The following is a 15807-nucleotide window of genomic DNA, read 5'->3' as shown; positions in this document are numbered from 1 at the left end:
CTCCCAGAACTCAGTTTCCCCACCGCCTGGGGCACTCAGGCACGCTGGTCCTGCCAGAGTAGGGATGGCACGCCCCAGCGTGTCCTGCCAAGGCCACCGAGTCTGCAGCCTGAGTCTGGCCTGCGTTCCTCGTCTGCTGGGGACCCCCCCACCACGGAACCGTTCTTGGCCAACACCTTTCATGGCTGAGCTCCCTGCACCATCTTCCGCCACCGCCCAGCTCACGTGCGCCTTACACCTTGCGTCGCGGGCACCTTGTGTCGCGGGCACCGCGCGCCTCCCGCATATGCCATACGTTCAGCCCACGATTCAGGACCACGAGGTGGGCTCAGAGTGAGGACCAAGGGTATTTTATTTCCAGGCCAGGACTGGGCAGAACCGGGAGGGGTGGCAGGGGTACTTCACTCCAGCTCAGGCACCCACTCCCTTCCCCAGGGGCCTCCCCTGCCCCGAGCCAGGAGCCACAGCCTCGAGGACACCTGCTAGATGTGTCCCTGCAGCTGAGGTGGGACTCGCAGTGACACCCACAGAGTGGGTGGGTGACGGGAGGCTGGCTCTGGGCTCGCTGAAGGGCAGGAACTGGGGGCATGGCAAGAGGGTCCTCGAGGCCATGCAGCACAGCGCGGAGGGTGCATCTGCCCCAGAGCCCGCACTTCCTCCCGAAGAGCCACCTGCTGGAGACGCCCTGTCATTCACCAGCCGACCCATCCACAGGAGTGCAAGATGCCGCCGGGGCTCGTGGGGTTCATGGGGCCCACCCAGCTGGGCCCGCGTCGTCCCCGAGGCTCCAGGCCACCCAGCTCACGTGCGGACACCACCCCGGGAAGCACCGTCTGGGCCGGTGCGTCTGGGGAGGGGAGGGCTCGACCAGGGCAAAGGGAGCCCACGAGGCCCATGTGCCCTTGGGCAGAGGGGGACACCGGGCGCGGGTCTCAGAAGCCGCCAGGCCGCCCCCCACTGGTGCCCACCTAGGTGCCTCTGTCCCCGCACGCAGGGTCACTTGCAGCGGCCACAGGCTCCACAGATGTGGAGGCGGGAAGGAGCGCAGGGCTGGGGCTCGGGTGCAGCAGCTTCCGCAGGAATGGAAAAGCCCTGCGGGCGAGAGGGTGCTGAGCAGCGGGCCCAGTGGGGCTGCCCGCCTCCCGGGGCGCCTGCTGCCCGCTGCCGCCTCACCGTCTCCTGGCCTCCGCAGGGACCACGGCATCAGCCAGCAGGTCCCTGTACGCCGCCGACTTCAGGAACCGCGGGTACGAGTCCTGCAAGAGACGGCACTGGCCAGCCTCCCGCGCCGCCCCCCCCACCTGCCCCCCCAAGTCACGCGGATGCGGTCCCCCGGCTCCCGGCCAGCGGGCCTGTTACCCCTGGAACCGTGGGCTCGGCGAGGCGAACCAGGGCACCTGCAACGACCCCCTGGGTGCCCCCAGGCCCACCGCACCGGGTCCTCCACGGACCCCCAGTGGGAGGGCAAGACATGGTGGGGTAACAGGCAAGCTCGAGAAAAAGTAGAGCATACGACAAAGAACAGAAACCTAAGAACCTAATCCTTTATATTCAAAAAAAAATAAGCACAAGTTTTGTCATTAATTTTGGTGAAAACATGAGAAGACCATGCAAGAATCCAGACAGGACTGGGCTTCCCCGAAACCCAGGATTTCTAAAACAATAATTCTAAAACAATAATTCTAAAACAATAATTCCCAAACACGCCCCAAGGCAGTGGGGTGTCCAGGGCCCGTCGCCCTGAGCAGTGCAGAGAGGCCGTGGTCCTCAGGTAGGACGCGCACAGAGGAGCAGCGAGGAGACGGGGGGGGGGGGGCGGCCGGGGCTTGGCCAGGAGCCAGGCAAAGACCGAGAGCAGCGGCAGGGTCTCCGACTCCGCCCAGGAGTGCGCTTGTGCTCAGGGTCCGGCCCCGACACGAACCAGGCGACGGCGACACGCGCAGCTCGGTTCGTGAACAGCCTCGCTCCGGGTGGGAGGAGCCGGGCCGTCCACACCGCGGGACACTGCGAGCCAAAGCGGGTGAGACCCGGGGCGGGCAAGGCCTGAAGATCACCGGCCGTCGCCGAGCGCCCATGGCAGACACCGGGAGGCCGCCCGCGCGGGCCTGCCCCAGGAGACCCGGGCCTGCTCTCTGGAGGGACTGCACAGCAAACGCCGTCCCCGCAGGGCAACCTCTCGGCGCAACCCAACCAATACACAAACAGTGAAACTACCACCGATGCACGGAGTCGCAGGGAACAGGAGACCCACGAGAGACCCTGCAGGGCAGGCAGAGCAGACCCAGGCCGTGGGGGCCCCCGAGCCAGGAAGGAGCCCGACCCCAACGCAGGCGCAGGCCGGCGCCCGCCTCGGATCTCGCTCAGCTCTGCGCCCCGCAGCTCTGCGCCCTGGGCGGGAGGTCGGCCCCGCTGGACCCGGGGCAGGAGGTTGGGCCCCGCGCCGCGCCCCGAGCGGCCTAGTTGGGGAAAAGGCTTAAAGGCTTCGCACCCAATCCTAGCACGGGTACCCGCTTATACCCAAATTCAAGCCAACGGAAAAGAAATTAAGCACTTGCAGGCCGTGGGACGCGGAGAGGGTCCCAGAGACCTGTGACCGCGCCCCCCGCCCCGCCAAGAGCTCTGCATGCGACGGGGCCAACGACCCCGCGGTGCGGTGCGGCGCGTCTTGGCCCCACGGCCTCGTGCATCAGGGAGGCGCTGCGGGACGACGAAACACACAGGCCGACGCTGCACGGCTGCGAGCGGGGCGGCGTCCCCGCAGGCTCCAGGCCAGGGCCCGCGCTGCCTCACCCCCACCAGAGCCCGGAGCCCGCGGCCGCCGCAGCGCACAAGCTCCCACTGACGGACGGGCTCAGCTCGGCCAGCTCCGCGGGGACACCGAGCCCCCACCGTGTCTGCGCCGGGCGGCCCCGGGGTTGTGCTGCGGAGGGAGGGGCCCGGGGCCCTGGGGGTGGACGACAGCCCGGACAGCCCCGAGCGGCCAGCGACGCCACGGCCACGCAGGAGGCACGAGGGCGCGGCTCAGCCAGGAACGCGCGTTAAGACCCGTGCTGGGAGCGGCCCGCGGCGCCTCCGGCAGGAGCGCAGGTCACGCCACACACCCACCTTTTTCATCAGCATGTAGATGTGCAGCTGCGCGTCGTCCAGCACGTAGCGGTGTGGCCGCCGCAGTCCCGCCAGCGTGCGCTCCATCGTGCGGCTGTCCACGTTCACCCAGCGGGCGGCGCCGGGGGCCAGGAACTGCCTGCGTCACGGCCGGCCCAGATGCTGTGGGCGCCGCACGCCGCCCCGCACGCACTCACGTCCCGGCACGCAGCCCCCGGCACGCAGCCCCCGGCACGCAGCCCCGCACGGACGCCGCCCCCGCACGCACTCCCCGCCAGGCACGCACGCCGCTCCCACACGCACGCACCCCGCCCCAGCACGCCCGCCGCCCCCGCACGCCGCCCTGGCACCCACGCACCGCCCCCCCCCCCCCCCCGCGCTCACTGGTACACCGAGTCCACCAGCGCGGGGACCTGGGCCTGCCCTCCGTAGCGCAGCTCCTCGCACGCCTCCCAGAAGCTGAGGTTCTCGGCTGCAGGTGCACGGCCGGTGAGGCCCGGGGAGCACCCCGGGGAGGCCCCCCGCCCCGGGCCACGCAGGGCAGGGGCTGCTCACCGCTGAACTCAGTCCCCAGGAAAGCCAAGAAATGGGCCCGTCCCACGGGGTCTCCCAGGAGCTCTTGGAAGCTGAAGCCCCACCGCTCCACGCGGAGCTTCGTGGGCACCGCCACGCTGCGGGGACGGGAGGGGCGGGTCAGGAGCACGGGGGAGGCGGGGGGGGGGGGGGCACGGATCCCGCCCCGGGCTCACCTGGGCGCGTTCACCGTCCAGTAGGTGTCCTCGTCCGTGACCCAGGGGTTGCTGGGCAGGCAGCCCGACAGGAGGGGGTCGTGCGGGCCACGCTGGCTGCTGAAGTTCAGATACCTGGGGGGGGGGGGCGTGCCAGGGACCAGGGCGGGGCCGGGGCACGGCGGTGGGGACGCGCCCGAGGGAGGGTCTGGGCTTGGCCCCGCAGCGAACTCACGCCTCGAGGCAGACGGAGGACTTGACCCGGGCCCTGGCCAGCGCCTTCCTGCAGCGCTCCACCTGGGTGCAGCCGTGAGGGGCGTCAGCGCCCGCCCCGCCGACCCCCCCCAACCCCTCCGGCCCCGGGACCCACCTCCTGCCTGTAGAACTCCGGGCTCTGGGTCTGCAGGGGGACGAGCGGCTGCGGTTAGGGGCAGGCCCTGCGGGGGGGGGGGGGGGACCTCCTGGGGCTGCTGCAGCTACGCCCACACCCCCCGCTTGGCCCTTGAGGCCCCCTCCGCTGTGAAAGGGGCGCGTCCAGCTTTCCAAGCACCACGTGGGGGCCTCTAGTCCGGAGCTTTGCAGCTTGTCCACGGAGCCCACAAGGGCACAGAGTCCCCTTTCACGTCCCCAACTGTCCCCAGTTCATGTTTTCAAGTGTATCTGGGTCATGGTTTTAAAGGCGGCAGTTAAGGGAGAGGCACGGCCACGGGGCCACGCTGGGGCTCCAGCCTGCGGCCCTGCGCTCCCTGGAGCCCGGGTTCTGCGGAGCGCCGGGGGCTCAGAGCCGGGTGCTGGGCAGAGCCTGCACACCCCGCGGGGGCTGGGGCCTCCAGGCGACCCTACAGGGAGCCGCGTACAGTCCAGGACCTACGGTTTCCCAGCCAGGAGAGAGCTTTACCCGGGAAGCTATTTGGGGTTTTGTGGGAACAAAGGGCTCAGCTGTCACCAGGTCTGAACATGCGGCTCCCTCTGGGTCCAGCGGCCACGGGAGGCCTGGGAGGGGGTGACGGGCCCGCGCTCCGTGGCCCTGCACCGTGAGGCTGGCCCAGCCCGAAGGAGAGCCCCGGCCCCCCAGAGCCCTGCCACGCTTACTCGCACCCGGGGCAGCAGGTGGGGGAAGCAAGAGGTGAGAGCAGAGGCCTGGGCGTGGGGGCGCAGGGGGCCTCTTGGTGGCAGGGTCAAGGGCACATGGGGGAGCCCCGGGTCTGCAGGCGGGGTCCTCACCAGCTGTGCTCGCCCGGCGGCGCAGGAGCGGCGCTCTGGACCCTGCTCCAGGACGCTGGGGACGCCCGGCTGCAGAGGAAGGCCCAGGTGGGTGGGAGGGTTCCTGCCCCCCGCTTGCCGCCCTAAGCCGAGGCTCTGACCCGCCTGTCATCCAAGGGCCCCGGGGGAACTCCCGGATCTGAGACATGAGGCCCTGAGCCTCTGCCCGTCTCCCCCCCGCCACCCGCAGGACCTCACCTCCCCGCTCCAGAGCTCCCGAATGCTCAGAGTTCCCGAATGCTCCCGCCGCAGACCACGCGTCCTTCTTTCTCTCTTTTTTTTTTTTTCTTTCTCTGTTCTTTTGAAAGTAGGCCGCGGGCGCTGGGCCTTGGACTCACCCCCTGGGGCCCTAGAGCTGTGCTGCCAACGGCTGTGGGGCCAGGCGCCCCTCTAACCACCCGGGGCGATGGTCACCTGTCCCCACACACCTGGCGGCCTGGCGCCACCTCCCTGAGGCCCAGGGTTGCCTCCCCACCCCCACCCCCAGCGGCAGCTCCAGGTGCAGCGGCAGGGCCCCCCACGGGAACGCACCTGCCAGTCCTGGGGCCCGTCTACCTGCCCGGGGCCCTCAGGCAGAGCACAGAGCACGAGGGCACACTTGCCCAGACACCCGCCCCTGGAACCCCCCGATGAGGTGCCCGCAGATCCCTCCACCCGTGGCCCGCACAGCCCCCGCTGCAGGCGCACGCAGACCGGTCACCCGCGCCCAGCTGCTCTTGGCCTGCGACCTCGCTTCCTCGATGCCACCGCCGCCCATAAGCCGGGCCCCGCTGCGCCCACTCCCTTACACCCCTGTGTGGATGGCCGCAGCCTCAGGCCCGGCCCCGTGACTCTGCGTGCTCACGGGTCACAGAACCAAGACGCCAAAGCCACAGCCTAGGGAACACGCAACTCCTGGCAGACCCCGCTGCGGTACGAGGACGTGCCCCCCGCACCCGGGCTTACCGGGGGCCTGTTCACCAGCCAGTACGTCCGCTCCTGGCACGCAATGACCAGCCTGTCCCCCTTCCTGCACTGCTTAGCTGCCCTGCGGGGGTAGGCGGAGTTGGGGGGCACGTGGAGCCCACAGTAGCACCTGCCCGTGCCCGCCTCAGGCCACAGCCTGAGTCAGCGACCGGCCTGGGCAGGACGGGGCCTCCCGGGGCTGCCCACGGCGCCCACCCGGCGCGAGCAGGGGTGAGAGCTTACCGTAGCTGCTCCCTGGCCTGCACCACCACCAGGTCCCATGCGTGGCTCATCTTCCTGTGCAACTGGTCATAGTGCTCCTGGGGGACACCGAGGTCTCCCCTCACGGACCACCCACCGCCCCACGGAGACAGCGGGGATGATGTGTCTGGGGAGCTGTACTCTCGGGGGGCCTGGCTGTGTGCTCCAGGGCAGTCGGTGAGCGCTGGGACCAGAGCCCTCTGGCTGGGCTAGCCTGCGGGGGGGGGGCCCACCTTCTCGTGGCCAACCAGGGCCCCCTGCTTTCGGATGTTCTTCTTGGCCAAGTAGATGGCTGGAAAGACGGGGGGCCGGGCTAGAGCAGGCTCTGCGCCGCCTCCCTGGTGCTCCGCTTGGGAGCATAGCAGCGCAGAGAGTGATCCCAGGCCGGCCCGCTCCTCCTCACTCACCGTAGTCCAGCTCCGTGGCTGGCCCCAGGGTGCTCATCCAGAAATAGGGCGTCTGGTGTGGTGCAGGGGCAGGGTGTCCGGGACCTCCTGGGCCCTCCCCACCCCAGGAGTGGTCCACCTTCCCCGCTCCCTTGGGAAGACGCTGGGCTAGCCAAGTGGTGCCTCCGCACCTGCCTGTCTGTCCACAGCCTGCAGACTCACAGACGACTGGCCCTCCTCCCCACCCGGAAGCCCTGGAACCCAGCTCCATGCCCTCCTGGGGCCTGGGGCAGCCACTACCTCGTGGACTGGGCTCCCTGAGGCCCTACTACCTGGTGGGGTGCAGTGGGGCCTGCCCTCAGCCTGTGCTGACCATCCGGCTGGGACTGCCTGGGTCCCTGTTGTGGCCAGGGAAGCCAGGAAGGGGGCTCTATCAGGACTGGGGTCCTGTCTCAGGCCCCACGCACCCTTCTTCATGAGTGGCAGCTTGAGGATCCTGGGAGAATCCCCCACACCCTCTAAGGAGTCCCTGCTAACGGTCTCTCCCCTTAATTTGGTCCTTCTACACAGGACACTGCGTCTAGCACTTTGGGGAGGGGTGGTGGCCCCAGGCCGGTGGGGACATCACCACTTCCACCGTTTCCCCCAGTACCCTCCCGCTGGGCTGCGGGGTTTGGGGTTCCCAAGGGCTCCCAGCTGCACCTGACCTGAAACCTGTAGGGTGTGTCGTCGGGCCGGAGCACAAGGCTGCGGGGGTCGCGGAGAGGGTACAGGTAGCCGTGCTGCACCAGGAGGGTGCCCAGGTGCAGGGCCTCTGGGGGTGCGGGTGGGGGCTCAGCCTCCGAGAACCAGGCCCGAGCTCCCTGCCCAGGGTACCCCCGCAACGAACCCGGGCAGGGGGCGGGGCGCGGGAGGAGCGAGGGGCTGACCCCCTTACCCTCCTCCGAGAGGCAGTATTTCTGGATCAGCCACTCCGCGATGTCGCCGCCTGCACAGCAGAGGGGGTGTGGGGTCGGGTAGACCGAGGCAGGGCCTCCGCCACCGCGGACCCCCGCCCCCGCTCCCCGTCCCCGCGGGGCCTCACCAGCTACCGTGTGCGGAATGACGGTGATGAGCAGGCGCTGACTCCGCATCTTCACGCCCTGGTCGGGGTCCTGCATGCTCACAACCACTCGCTCCATCTGCGCGAGGGGGGCCTTGGGGGCCTTAGGGGCCGCTGCGGGGGGAGCCCCCACCCCGGGTCCTGACTCCCCGCGCGGGCCGGGACGCCCCGGATCAGCGAGCTCGCAGAGGATTAGCGCGCAGGACGGTGGATTTGGGGCCGCGGAGGGGCGGGGGGAGGGGGCGAGGCGCGGGCCCCTCCCCGCCGCCCCCCTGCCCGCGGCCGCTCTCGTGCGCACGCCCCCTCCCCTCTCCCGCCTCGGATGCCCGAAATCCCGGGGGGGGGGTGGCGAGGGACTCCGGGCCGGCACCCACCTTGCTGAGATGCGGCAGCTGCGCACCCGCGCGTCCCCCGGCCATGGCGCCCGCGAGGCCAGATGGCGGTGGGTGTCGGCCCCGCCCCTGCCCGCGGCCCCGCCCCTGCCCGCGGCCCCGCCCCCGGGCAGCGCCCGCCCCGCCAGCCCCCGGCCCCGTTAACCTCGGTGCTCACAGGGCCCCCCCCCCACGGCAGGAGAAACTGAGGCCCGTGCCCGTGGGACGAGCTCCTCGGGGACAGGCGGGGGCGCTCCGAGAGGAGGGTCTCCAGGGAGGGTGGGGGGCGCGGGACCCAGCTGAAGGCCTGTTGCGCACCTGCCCCGACTGCGGCCCGGAGGCCCCCGGAGGGGTCGCCCCAGGAGCGGGCGCGGGCGTGGACCCTGGTGGGCCGGCAGGGGAGCCGGGCGGGGTCCGGCGAGGCCAGGCCGAGAGCACAGACGGCTCCCTTTCCCCCGCTCGGCAGACACCGGGTATCGGAGCCCGAGGGAGAGGAGCCGTGGACAGGGAGGGGCCGGCGCACATGCCCCCGCTTCCCATCCACACTCAGGGTTCACCCGCGGCCTCTACACTCAGGATCGCGTCCTGGCCTTTCTCTCCCTCGCCATCAGCTTGGCTACTTCCACCCCGGAGCCCTCATGCTGGACTTTTTTAAGAAGTTCGAGTGGGTCTATTTCTGTTTGAGAGATAGGGTGCCCTCCTCCCCTCGGAGGTGCTGGGGACAGGACAGGAGGGCCGACAGCGGGCACTGATCCCTTTCCGATGCTCACAGGCCAGGTCCAGGGTGAGCTGGGCAGGAGGACTGGGGGGGGTCCTACCTCCGCTGGGGCACCATCCTCCCTGAGATCCCAGTGAACTCCCAACCATCCCCACCCGCACCAGTGGCATCAGGCTGGTCCCAGGCCTGACTGTCCTTTCTGGGGGGGGGGGGCGGGGGGTGTATCCACTGATGCTGAAGGCCACAGAGGCCATAGCTGCCCCTACCTGGGGACAAGTGGCTTCTCTAATCAAGTAACCCCACCTGTACCCCCAGGGAAAGGGCAGCAGAAATGGGGCCTGCAGCTGGGGGAATCCTGTCTTGGAAAAATTGTGGACAGAACTGCAACGGGTAATCCCCACCCAAGCCCACGGGTCCCCTCGCATCCATGGCCCTCCTCTGGGGTGCAGGTAGGGGAGTCATGGCATGGTCCCCCCGCTGGGCTCTGCTGGGGGTGGAGAAGCTGTTTGTGCAGGGTAGACGCTCAGGGGCAAAGGAACCAAGGGGGACATGTCTGCCTGTGAAGCCAGGACAGCAGGGGGCCCTTCTCCCTCTTGTCTTCGCTGAAGGTGGGAATGAATCCTGGGTGTCCTCAGCCTTGGAGGGCGGGCAGAGGGGAATGAGGAAGAAGAGGGCCTTGGGCTGGAGTTCTCCGTCCTCCACGCAGACCCTCCTCTCGCTGTCCCAGCCTGAGGCCCGGGGCCTGCTCCCTGCACTGGGGCCCCCATCTGCCCACCCCAAGGTTTCCCTGGCGTTGAGGCCAGAGACCCCCTCAGGGCTCCACCCCCAGGATTCTGCTTTGGGTCAGTGTCCTCTCCTGCTCGGGGTCGCCGCCCTGCCGAAACCCGGGAGGAAGGGCTGTGGAACGCCATGATGCCTCTGCCTACGTGGGAGGACCCTCCTCTCGGGGTGCGGACAAGTCGCCGTCGCCTGTGACTGCGAGCCCCTGGGATGTGGTGGGGGTGGGGTGGGAGGGGAGCCGCGGGCCGCAGGTGCGGCCTGCACGGCGGCTGCAGGTAATGAGAGCCTGGGGGCCAGGGGAGGAGGCGGCACCTGCCCCCCCCCCCGCCCCCGGCGGCCCCTCCCGGAGGGCTGCCCCGGACGGTCCCCCGGGCCCCCTCGGCGCCGCGGGGTGGGGCGGCTGGGCAGCCCGAGCGGGGTGCGGGCTGGGCCGGGCCCGTGACCGCGGCGGCCGTGCGGGCGACACGCGCGTCTCTGCGGGGCTGCGCGGGGTCCGCGGAGCGGCTGGGGGCGCGCGGCGCGGGCGCGGCGCTGGGCGCGGGGGGCGCTCCCGGCCGGGATGAGCTCACCGCAGTCGCGCCGGGGCTGAGCGCCGAGCCGGGCGGCGGCGGGGCGGGCGGCGGCTCCTCCGCGGCGGGGCCGGGCCGCGGGCCACCATGCTGGGCCTGGACGCGTGCGAGCTGGGAGCGCAGCTGCTGGAGCTGCTCCGGCTGGCGCTGTGCGCCCGAGGTGAGCCGGCTGGGCCGGGGCCAGGGCAGCCACGTGGGCGGGGGGCTCGGCGGGGCGGGGGCGCGGGCCGCGGCGGCCTCCCCCACGGAAACTTTGGGGGGGCTCGCGTGGGGAAACTGTGACGCGGCCCGGCCGGGCCCTGGCGGGGGTGGGGGGCTTCTTTGGGGCCAGACACTGGGGGCGAGAGAGCCTAGAGTGGGCGGGTCTGCTGGGGAAGCCGGCGGGAGACCCTCTCCCCTGGGGACTGTGCCGAGCCCCCCCTCCCTTGGGTGGGGCTGGGCCTCTCTAGGGCTGTGGCCATCACGGAGGCTGGGGTGCAGGGGGAGACACCCTGTCGGGAGAGACTGCGGGAGGCACCTAGAGAGACCCCCGGCCGGTGGCGAGAGGTCTAGGCGACCCGGACCCCCAGGCACCCCAGGGTGGGGGGCGCAGAGCCCACAGTCGCCACCCGTCCCCCAGGGGCACGAGAGCCAGAGCGTCTAGGGAGCTGCAAGGCACAGGGGTCTGACAGGTGTGGGGGGCACAGCCCCCGCGCTGGGGAAGCCCTCCAGGTCACCCCTCCTAGCGGGGCCTGCAGACCGTGGGGTGTCCATTAGGGTTCTCCTCCCCCCACCCTGGTGTTTAGCCTCGGAGTCAGGGAGGAGCCCCAGACGGGTGGCAGCTGGTGCCTCTGCGATGTCACTCGGCTGCATCTCCCAGGGGCTTCTCCAACCCCAGGGCCAGGGTGGGTGCTGCTGCAGGTCCCCAGCCCCTCACCCCGAGCCTCCCCAGCCACCCCAGTTCCTCCGGGCACCGCGGGGCACGGCTGGCCAGAGGGGGGCCTCTGGCTCGATGAGCGGATGCCAGGGCCAGCCGGTGGCAGCGGCTCATGCCCCTCCGCACCCCCCAGTCCTCCTGACGGACAAGGAGGGGAGACAGCTGCCCCCGGACGAGGCCCTGGATGAGGCCGTGCCCGAGTACCGGGCCCCGGGGAGGAAGAGCCTGCAGGAGCTCCAGCAGCTGGACCCCGAGGACGAGAGCCTGGCCAAGTACAAGCAGGCGCTGCTGGGGCCGCTGCCCCCCGTCGTGGGTACGCACGGCCCGGGCCTGCGGGGAGGGGCACGGGCGGGGGGCACCATGGTCACGTCTGGTGTTTCCTCAGACGAGAGCCTGCCCAACGTGCAGGTGACCCGGCTGACACTGATGTCCGAGCAGGCTCCAGGGCCCATCACCATGGACCTCACGGGTACCGGCCGGGGCTCCCGGGCGGGTGGGGGTGGGCGGCCAGGGGCTCTGAGGCAAACTGGCCTCAACTGCGCTTTCCCCGGCAGGGGAGCTGGCTGCGCTCCAAAGCCAGGTGTTTGTCCTGAAGGAGGGAGTGGACTACAAAGTGAAGATCACCTTCAAGGTGAGGCCAGGTCGCGGGGCACCAGAGGCAGCAGCACAGCGCCTGGAGGCGCCCCTAACCGTCTGTGTCCCTCAGGTCAACAGGGAGATCGTCAGCGGCCTCAAGTGTGTGCACCACACCTACCGCCAGGGCCTGCGTGGTGAGGGGGCGCGGGGATGGGTGGGGCGGGCGGGCGGGACCTGGGGTGGCCCCTCACAGCCCCCCTCCCGCAGTGGACAAGGCCGTGTACATGGTGGGCAGCTACGGCCCACGCGCCCAGGAGTATGAGTTTGTGACGCCGGTGGAGGAGGCACCCCGAGGAGCCCTGGTGCGGGGGGCCTACGTGGTCACATCCTTCTTCACCGATGACGACAGGACGGACCACCTGTCCTGGGAGTGGGGCCTCCACATCTGCCAGGACTGGAAGAGCTGAATGCCTGCACCCAGGGGGCCGTCCTCCCACGGGGTCCTGGCTCCCCCTCGCTCAGTGATCCCCTCCCCTGCCCCGTCCTGGGACGCCCCCCTCCCTGGGCTGCCCCTGTGCCCTGAACGGCCCTATTAAAGTCGCCTTGTCTCACTGCCCTGGGTGTTGCTTCTGTCTGCCTCCCTGCCCTGGGGGGGTGGGGCGGTGGCCTTATCTCCTGGGACTGGGCCCTGTTGCCACGTGGCGGCTACCGCTTGGCCCCCGGCCCCCTTATCTGCCCCCTGCCTCGTGGGCCAGCACTGCCATGGACGGCCAGCTCCTGCTTGTGCTGCTGTTGCTGCTGCTGGGGGCCTCAGGCCTGCGGGGACAGGGGCCGGGGGGGCCCGAGGAGGAGCCCCCCGAGGAGGAGGAGGTCCCTGAGGAGGATGGGATCTTGGTGCTGAACCAGCACAACCTGGGCCTGGCCCTGCGGGCCCACCGCACCCTGCTGGTGCAGTTCTGTGAGTGCACCAGGCCGGCGGGCTGGAGGAGCCCCAGGGGCCACCCCGGGGTTCAGCTCCCCACCCTGCAGATCCGGGCTGCCCCATGGGTACTCGGCCCCCATGGGGCTCCCGGGGCTTTGCCCAATGGCGTCAGAAGCCCAGCCCTGGGACTGAGCTGGGCCTGGAGGGGGGTGTCCAGCTTGAGCAAGAGGGGGGGCGGCAGGTGCAGGGAAGACCCTTGATCGTCTCCATCCGCAAACTGTGGCAGCCAGACAGCACTCGGGTCTTGCTCGCCCGCTAGATCTTTGCAGGCTTTTACACAAGGGAGAGCTGTTCCTAGGTTGGCACCTCCCGCAAGCAGACACAGGTGGCCAGGCGCAGGCCTTGGGCAGCAGCTGGACGGCTCGTCTCAAACCCGCTGTCAGGACGGGCCGCCCTGTGCCCAAGCAGGCACCCTGAGCAGCCTGGCTCTGGGTCAGATACTCAGATGGGCCCCGAAGGAGGGAGGTGTGGATGGGATGCTCCCGGCCAGATCTGACTGACCCGAGGTCGGCCAGTTGTGGCACGGTGGGGGCGGCAGGGGCCGGGGCCGCTCATGACCCTGTCCCCCAGATGCCCCCTGGTGTGGGCACTGCAAGGCGCTGGCCCCCGAGTACAGCAAGGCAGCTGCCCTGCTGGCGGCCGAGTCAGCCGAAGCCAGGCTGGCCAAGGTGGATGGGCCCGCGGAGGCGGAGCTGACCAAGGAGTTCGCCGTGACCGAGTACCCCACGCTCAAGTTCTTCCGTGACGGGAACCGCACACACCCAGAGGAGTACACCGGTGCGGGGCGTGGGCCCGGGGGCTGGGGGCTGGCGGCTGGGCCTGGGCTGAAGGGACTCTCCTCCGCAGGCCCTAAGGAGGCCGATGGCATGGCCGAGTGGCTGAGGCGGCGGGTGGGGCCCAGCGCCATGCAGCTGGCGGATGCAGAGGGAGCCCAGGCGCTGATAGATAGCCGGGACGTAGTGGTCATCGGCTTCTTCCGGGTGAGCTGCTGCCCTTGGGGTCCGGGCCACGGGAGCGGCGCCCGTGGCGCCCGCTGACCTCACAGGTTTGGGCTCTGCAGGACCTGCAGGACGAGGATGTGGCCACCTTCCTGGCCCTGGCCCAGGATGCTCTAGACATGACCTTCGGGCTTACTGACCAGCCGAAGCTCTTTGAGAAGTTCCGTGTCACCAAGGACACCGTGGTCCTTTTCAAGAAGGTGGGTCAGGGCCAAGGCGGGGGTAGGGGTCAGGGCCGGGACTCCTGCTGACCTGTCTGGTGCTGTCCAGTTTGACGAGGGGCGGGCAGATTTCCCAGTGGATGAGGAGCTGGGCCTGGACCAGGGGGACCTGTCACGCTTCCTGCTCACGCACAGCATGCACCTGGTCACAGAGTTCAACAGCCAGGCAAGCTGGGCTATAGTTGTGCTTGCAGAGGTGGGCGGTGCAGGGCGGGGGTGTCCATGGCAGCCACCCTGCCAACTCAGCCTGCCCCTGCAGACGTCCCCGAAGATCTTTTCGGCCAGGATCCTCAACCACCTGCTATTGTTCGTGAACCAGACGCTGGCTGAGCACCGGGAGCTGCTGGAGGGCTTTGGGGAGGCAGCTCCCCCGTTCCGGGGACAGGTACCTGCCGGGCGGGGGCCTGGTTGGGGGCCGGGTCGGGTCGGGGTCGGGCCGGGCGGCCAGCGCGGACTTGCCGTCGGCAGGTGCTCTTCGTGGTCGTGGACGTGGGCGCCAGCAATGCCCACGTGCTGCAGTACTTCGGCCTGAAGGCCGAGGAGGCCCCCGCCCTGCGCTTCATCAACATGGAGACCACCAAGAAGTACGCGCCTGCGGGCGGCGGCCCACTCACCGCGGCCGCGGTCGCCACCTTCTGCCACGCCGTGCTCAGCGGCCAGGTCAAGGTGCGCTGCCGCTGCCCGCGGGGGGGGGACGTGGGCGCCAGGCCGCGGCCCCCGTGAAGCCCTGGCCCGTCCTGCAGCCCTACCTCCTGAGCCAGGACGTGCCCCCCGACTGGGACAGGCGGCCGGTCAAGACCCTCGTGGGCCAGAATTTCGAGCAGGTGGCTTTCGATGAAACCAAGAACGTGTTTGTCAAGTTCTGTGAGTGTAGAGGGCGCTGGCGGCGGGGGGAGGGGGGAGGGAGAGAGGGGGGAGGGAGAGAGGGGGGAGGGAGAGAGGGGGGAGGGAGAGAGGGGGGAGGGAGAGAGGCGTGGGGGGGAAGGAAGGAGGGGGGCGGGGGGAGGGCGGGGGAGGGAGGACGGCCCTGCGGCCCTGCCAACGCCCCGCTGCCCTAGACGCCCCGTGGTGCACGCACTGCAAGGCGATGGCCGCAGCCTGGGAGGCCCTGGCCGAGAAGTACAAGGACCACGAGGACATCGTCATCGCCGAGCTGGACGCCACCGCCAACGAGCTGGAGGCCTTCCCGGTCCACGGCTTCCCGACCCTCAAGTACTTCCCGGCGGGCCCGGGTCGGAAGGTGAGGCGGGTGCGCCCCCCGCGGGCCGGGGCGGGGCCTCCGGTGACGCAGGGCGTCGGGGCGGGGCCTGGCGGGGCCTGGCCGGGGGCGGGGCCTCCTCCGTGGGGCGCGGAGCCTGGGGCGGGGGGGGGGGGGGGGGGGGGTAGGCCCCGGTGGTGGGGCGTGTTGAGCAGAACCTGGCGTCCCTCAGGTGATCGAGTACAAAAGCACTAGGGACGTGGAAACCTTCTCCAAGTTTCTGGACAACGGGGGCGAGCTGCCAGCTGAGGAGCCCACAGAGCCCATGGCCCCCTTCCCGGTGGGTGCCCGTCCCAAGGTCGCTGTCTCTGGGCCTGTGGCGCTGGGGTTGCCGGTGGCAAGGGTGAAGCAAGGGTGCAGCTTCCAGCTGGTACTCTGTCTTCAGGACACACCAGCTAATGACAGCGCGGAGCCCAAGGAGGAGCTGTAGCTGCCCCCGCATCACCACCTGCTGCCCCCGCGTCCCGCTCTGCTGCCCCCACATCCATGCCCTGGGAGCTGGGCAGTGAATAAAGATTTGGTCCTGGACTGTGTGTGGTTCCTGAGCACGACTGGCCCCCTGGCCCTTGGGATTACCCCAGGAGCCTCCCAGGCCCCGACCTGTCTTGAGTAGCCCCCATCCCTTTTG

At 70.2% G+C, this 15807-nt stretch overlaps 3 protein-coding genes across 13 annotated transcripts; 2 read left to right on the top strand and 1 right to left on the bottom strand.

Moving 5' to 3' along the window:
* Positions 1-334: 334 nt before the first annotated feature.
* Positions 335-8763, bottom strand: RGS11 (regulator of G protein signaling 11). Of its 9 annotated transcripts, none has more exons than XM_041747958.1 (18): positions 8165-8763; positions 7773-7893; positions 7626-7676; positions 7396-7502; positions 6710-6761; positions 6536-6594; positions 6285-6361; positions 6042-6123; positions 5058-5126; positions 4204-4233; positions 4069-4130; positions 3855-3968; positions 3661-3776; positions 3490-3577; positions 3106-3244; positions 1174-1256; positions 969-1092; positions 335-674 (listed from the first exon to the last, which is right to left on the bottom strand). In XM_041747958.1, the coding sequence occupies exons 1-17, from the start codon at positions 8207-8209 to the stop codon at positions 969-971; spliced, it is 1419 nt and encodes a 472-aa protein (XP_041603892.1). In that variant the 5' UTR covers positions 8210-8763; the 3' UTR covers positions 335-674. The 9 variants fall into 9 exon arrangements, with proteins under 9 accessions (XP_041603892.1, XP_041603891.1, XP_041603894.1 ...); XM_041747957.1 differs by having other exon boundaries at positions 335-671; XM_041747960.1 differs by having other exon boundaries at positions 335-671; positions 7773-7869.
* Positions 8764-8908: 145 nt separating this feature from the next.
* ARHGDIG (Rho GDP dissociation inhibitor gamma) lies at positions 8909-12335 on the top strand. Of its 2 annotated transcripts, XM_041747968.1 has the most exons (8): positions 8909-8945; positions 9195-9328; positions 9695-9827; positions 11278-11457; positions 11530-11613; positions 11699-11775; positions 11851-11914; positions 11988-12335. In XM_041747968.1, exons 1-8 carry the CDS (start codon positions 8924-8926, stop codon positions 12185-12187), a joined length of 894 nt encoding a protein of 297 aa, XP_041603902.1. In that variant the 5' UTR covers positions 8909-8923; the 3' UTR covers positions 12188-12335. The 2 variants fall into 2 exon arrangements, with proteins under 2 accessions (XP_041603902.1, XP_041603903.1); XM_041747969.1 differs by lacking the exons at positions 8909-8945; positions 9195-9328; positions 9695-9827 and adding an exon at positions 10178-10388.
* Positions 12336-12352: 17 nt separating this feature from the next.
* Positions 12353-15707, top strand: PDIA2 (protein disulfide isomerase family A member 2). 2 transcript variants are annotated; one of them, XM_041747950.1, is made up of 11 exons: positions 12353-12678; positions 13273-13479; positions 13549-13682; positions 13763-13900; positions 13971-14087; positions 14181-14306; positions 14390-14587; positions 14665-14785; positions 14980-15161; positions 15352-15459; positions 15565-15707. In XM_041747950.1, exons 1-11 carry the CDS (start codon positions 12483-12485, stop codon positions 15607-15609), a joined length of 1572 nt encoding a protein of 523 aa, XP_041603884.1. In that variant the 5' UTR covers positions 12353-12482; the 3' UTR covers positions 15610-15707. The 2 variants fall into 2 exon arrangements, with proteins under 2 accessions (XP_041603884.1, XP_041603883.1); XM_041747949.1 differs by having other exon boundaries at positions 15352-15707.
* Positions 15708-15807: the final 100 nt, after the last annotated feature.

This window comes from Vulpes lagopus, chromosome 3 (assembly GCF_018345385.1).
Source record: "Vulpes lagopus strain Blue_001 chromosome 3, ASM1834538v1, whole genome shotgun sequence".
NCBI classification, from domain to species: Eukaryota; Metazoa; Chordata; class Mammalia; order Carnivora; family Canidae; genus Vulpes; species Vulpes lagopus.
This window is presented reverse-complemented; position numbering and strand designations above follow the sequence as displayed.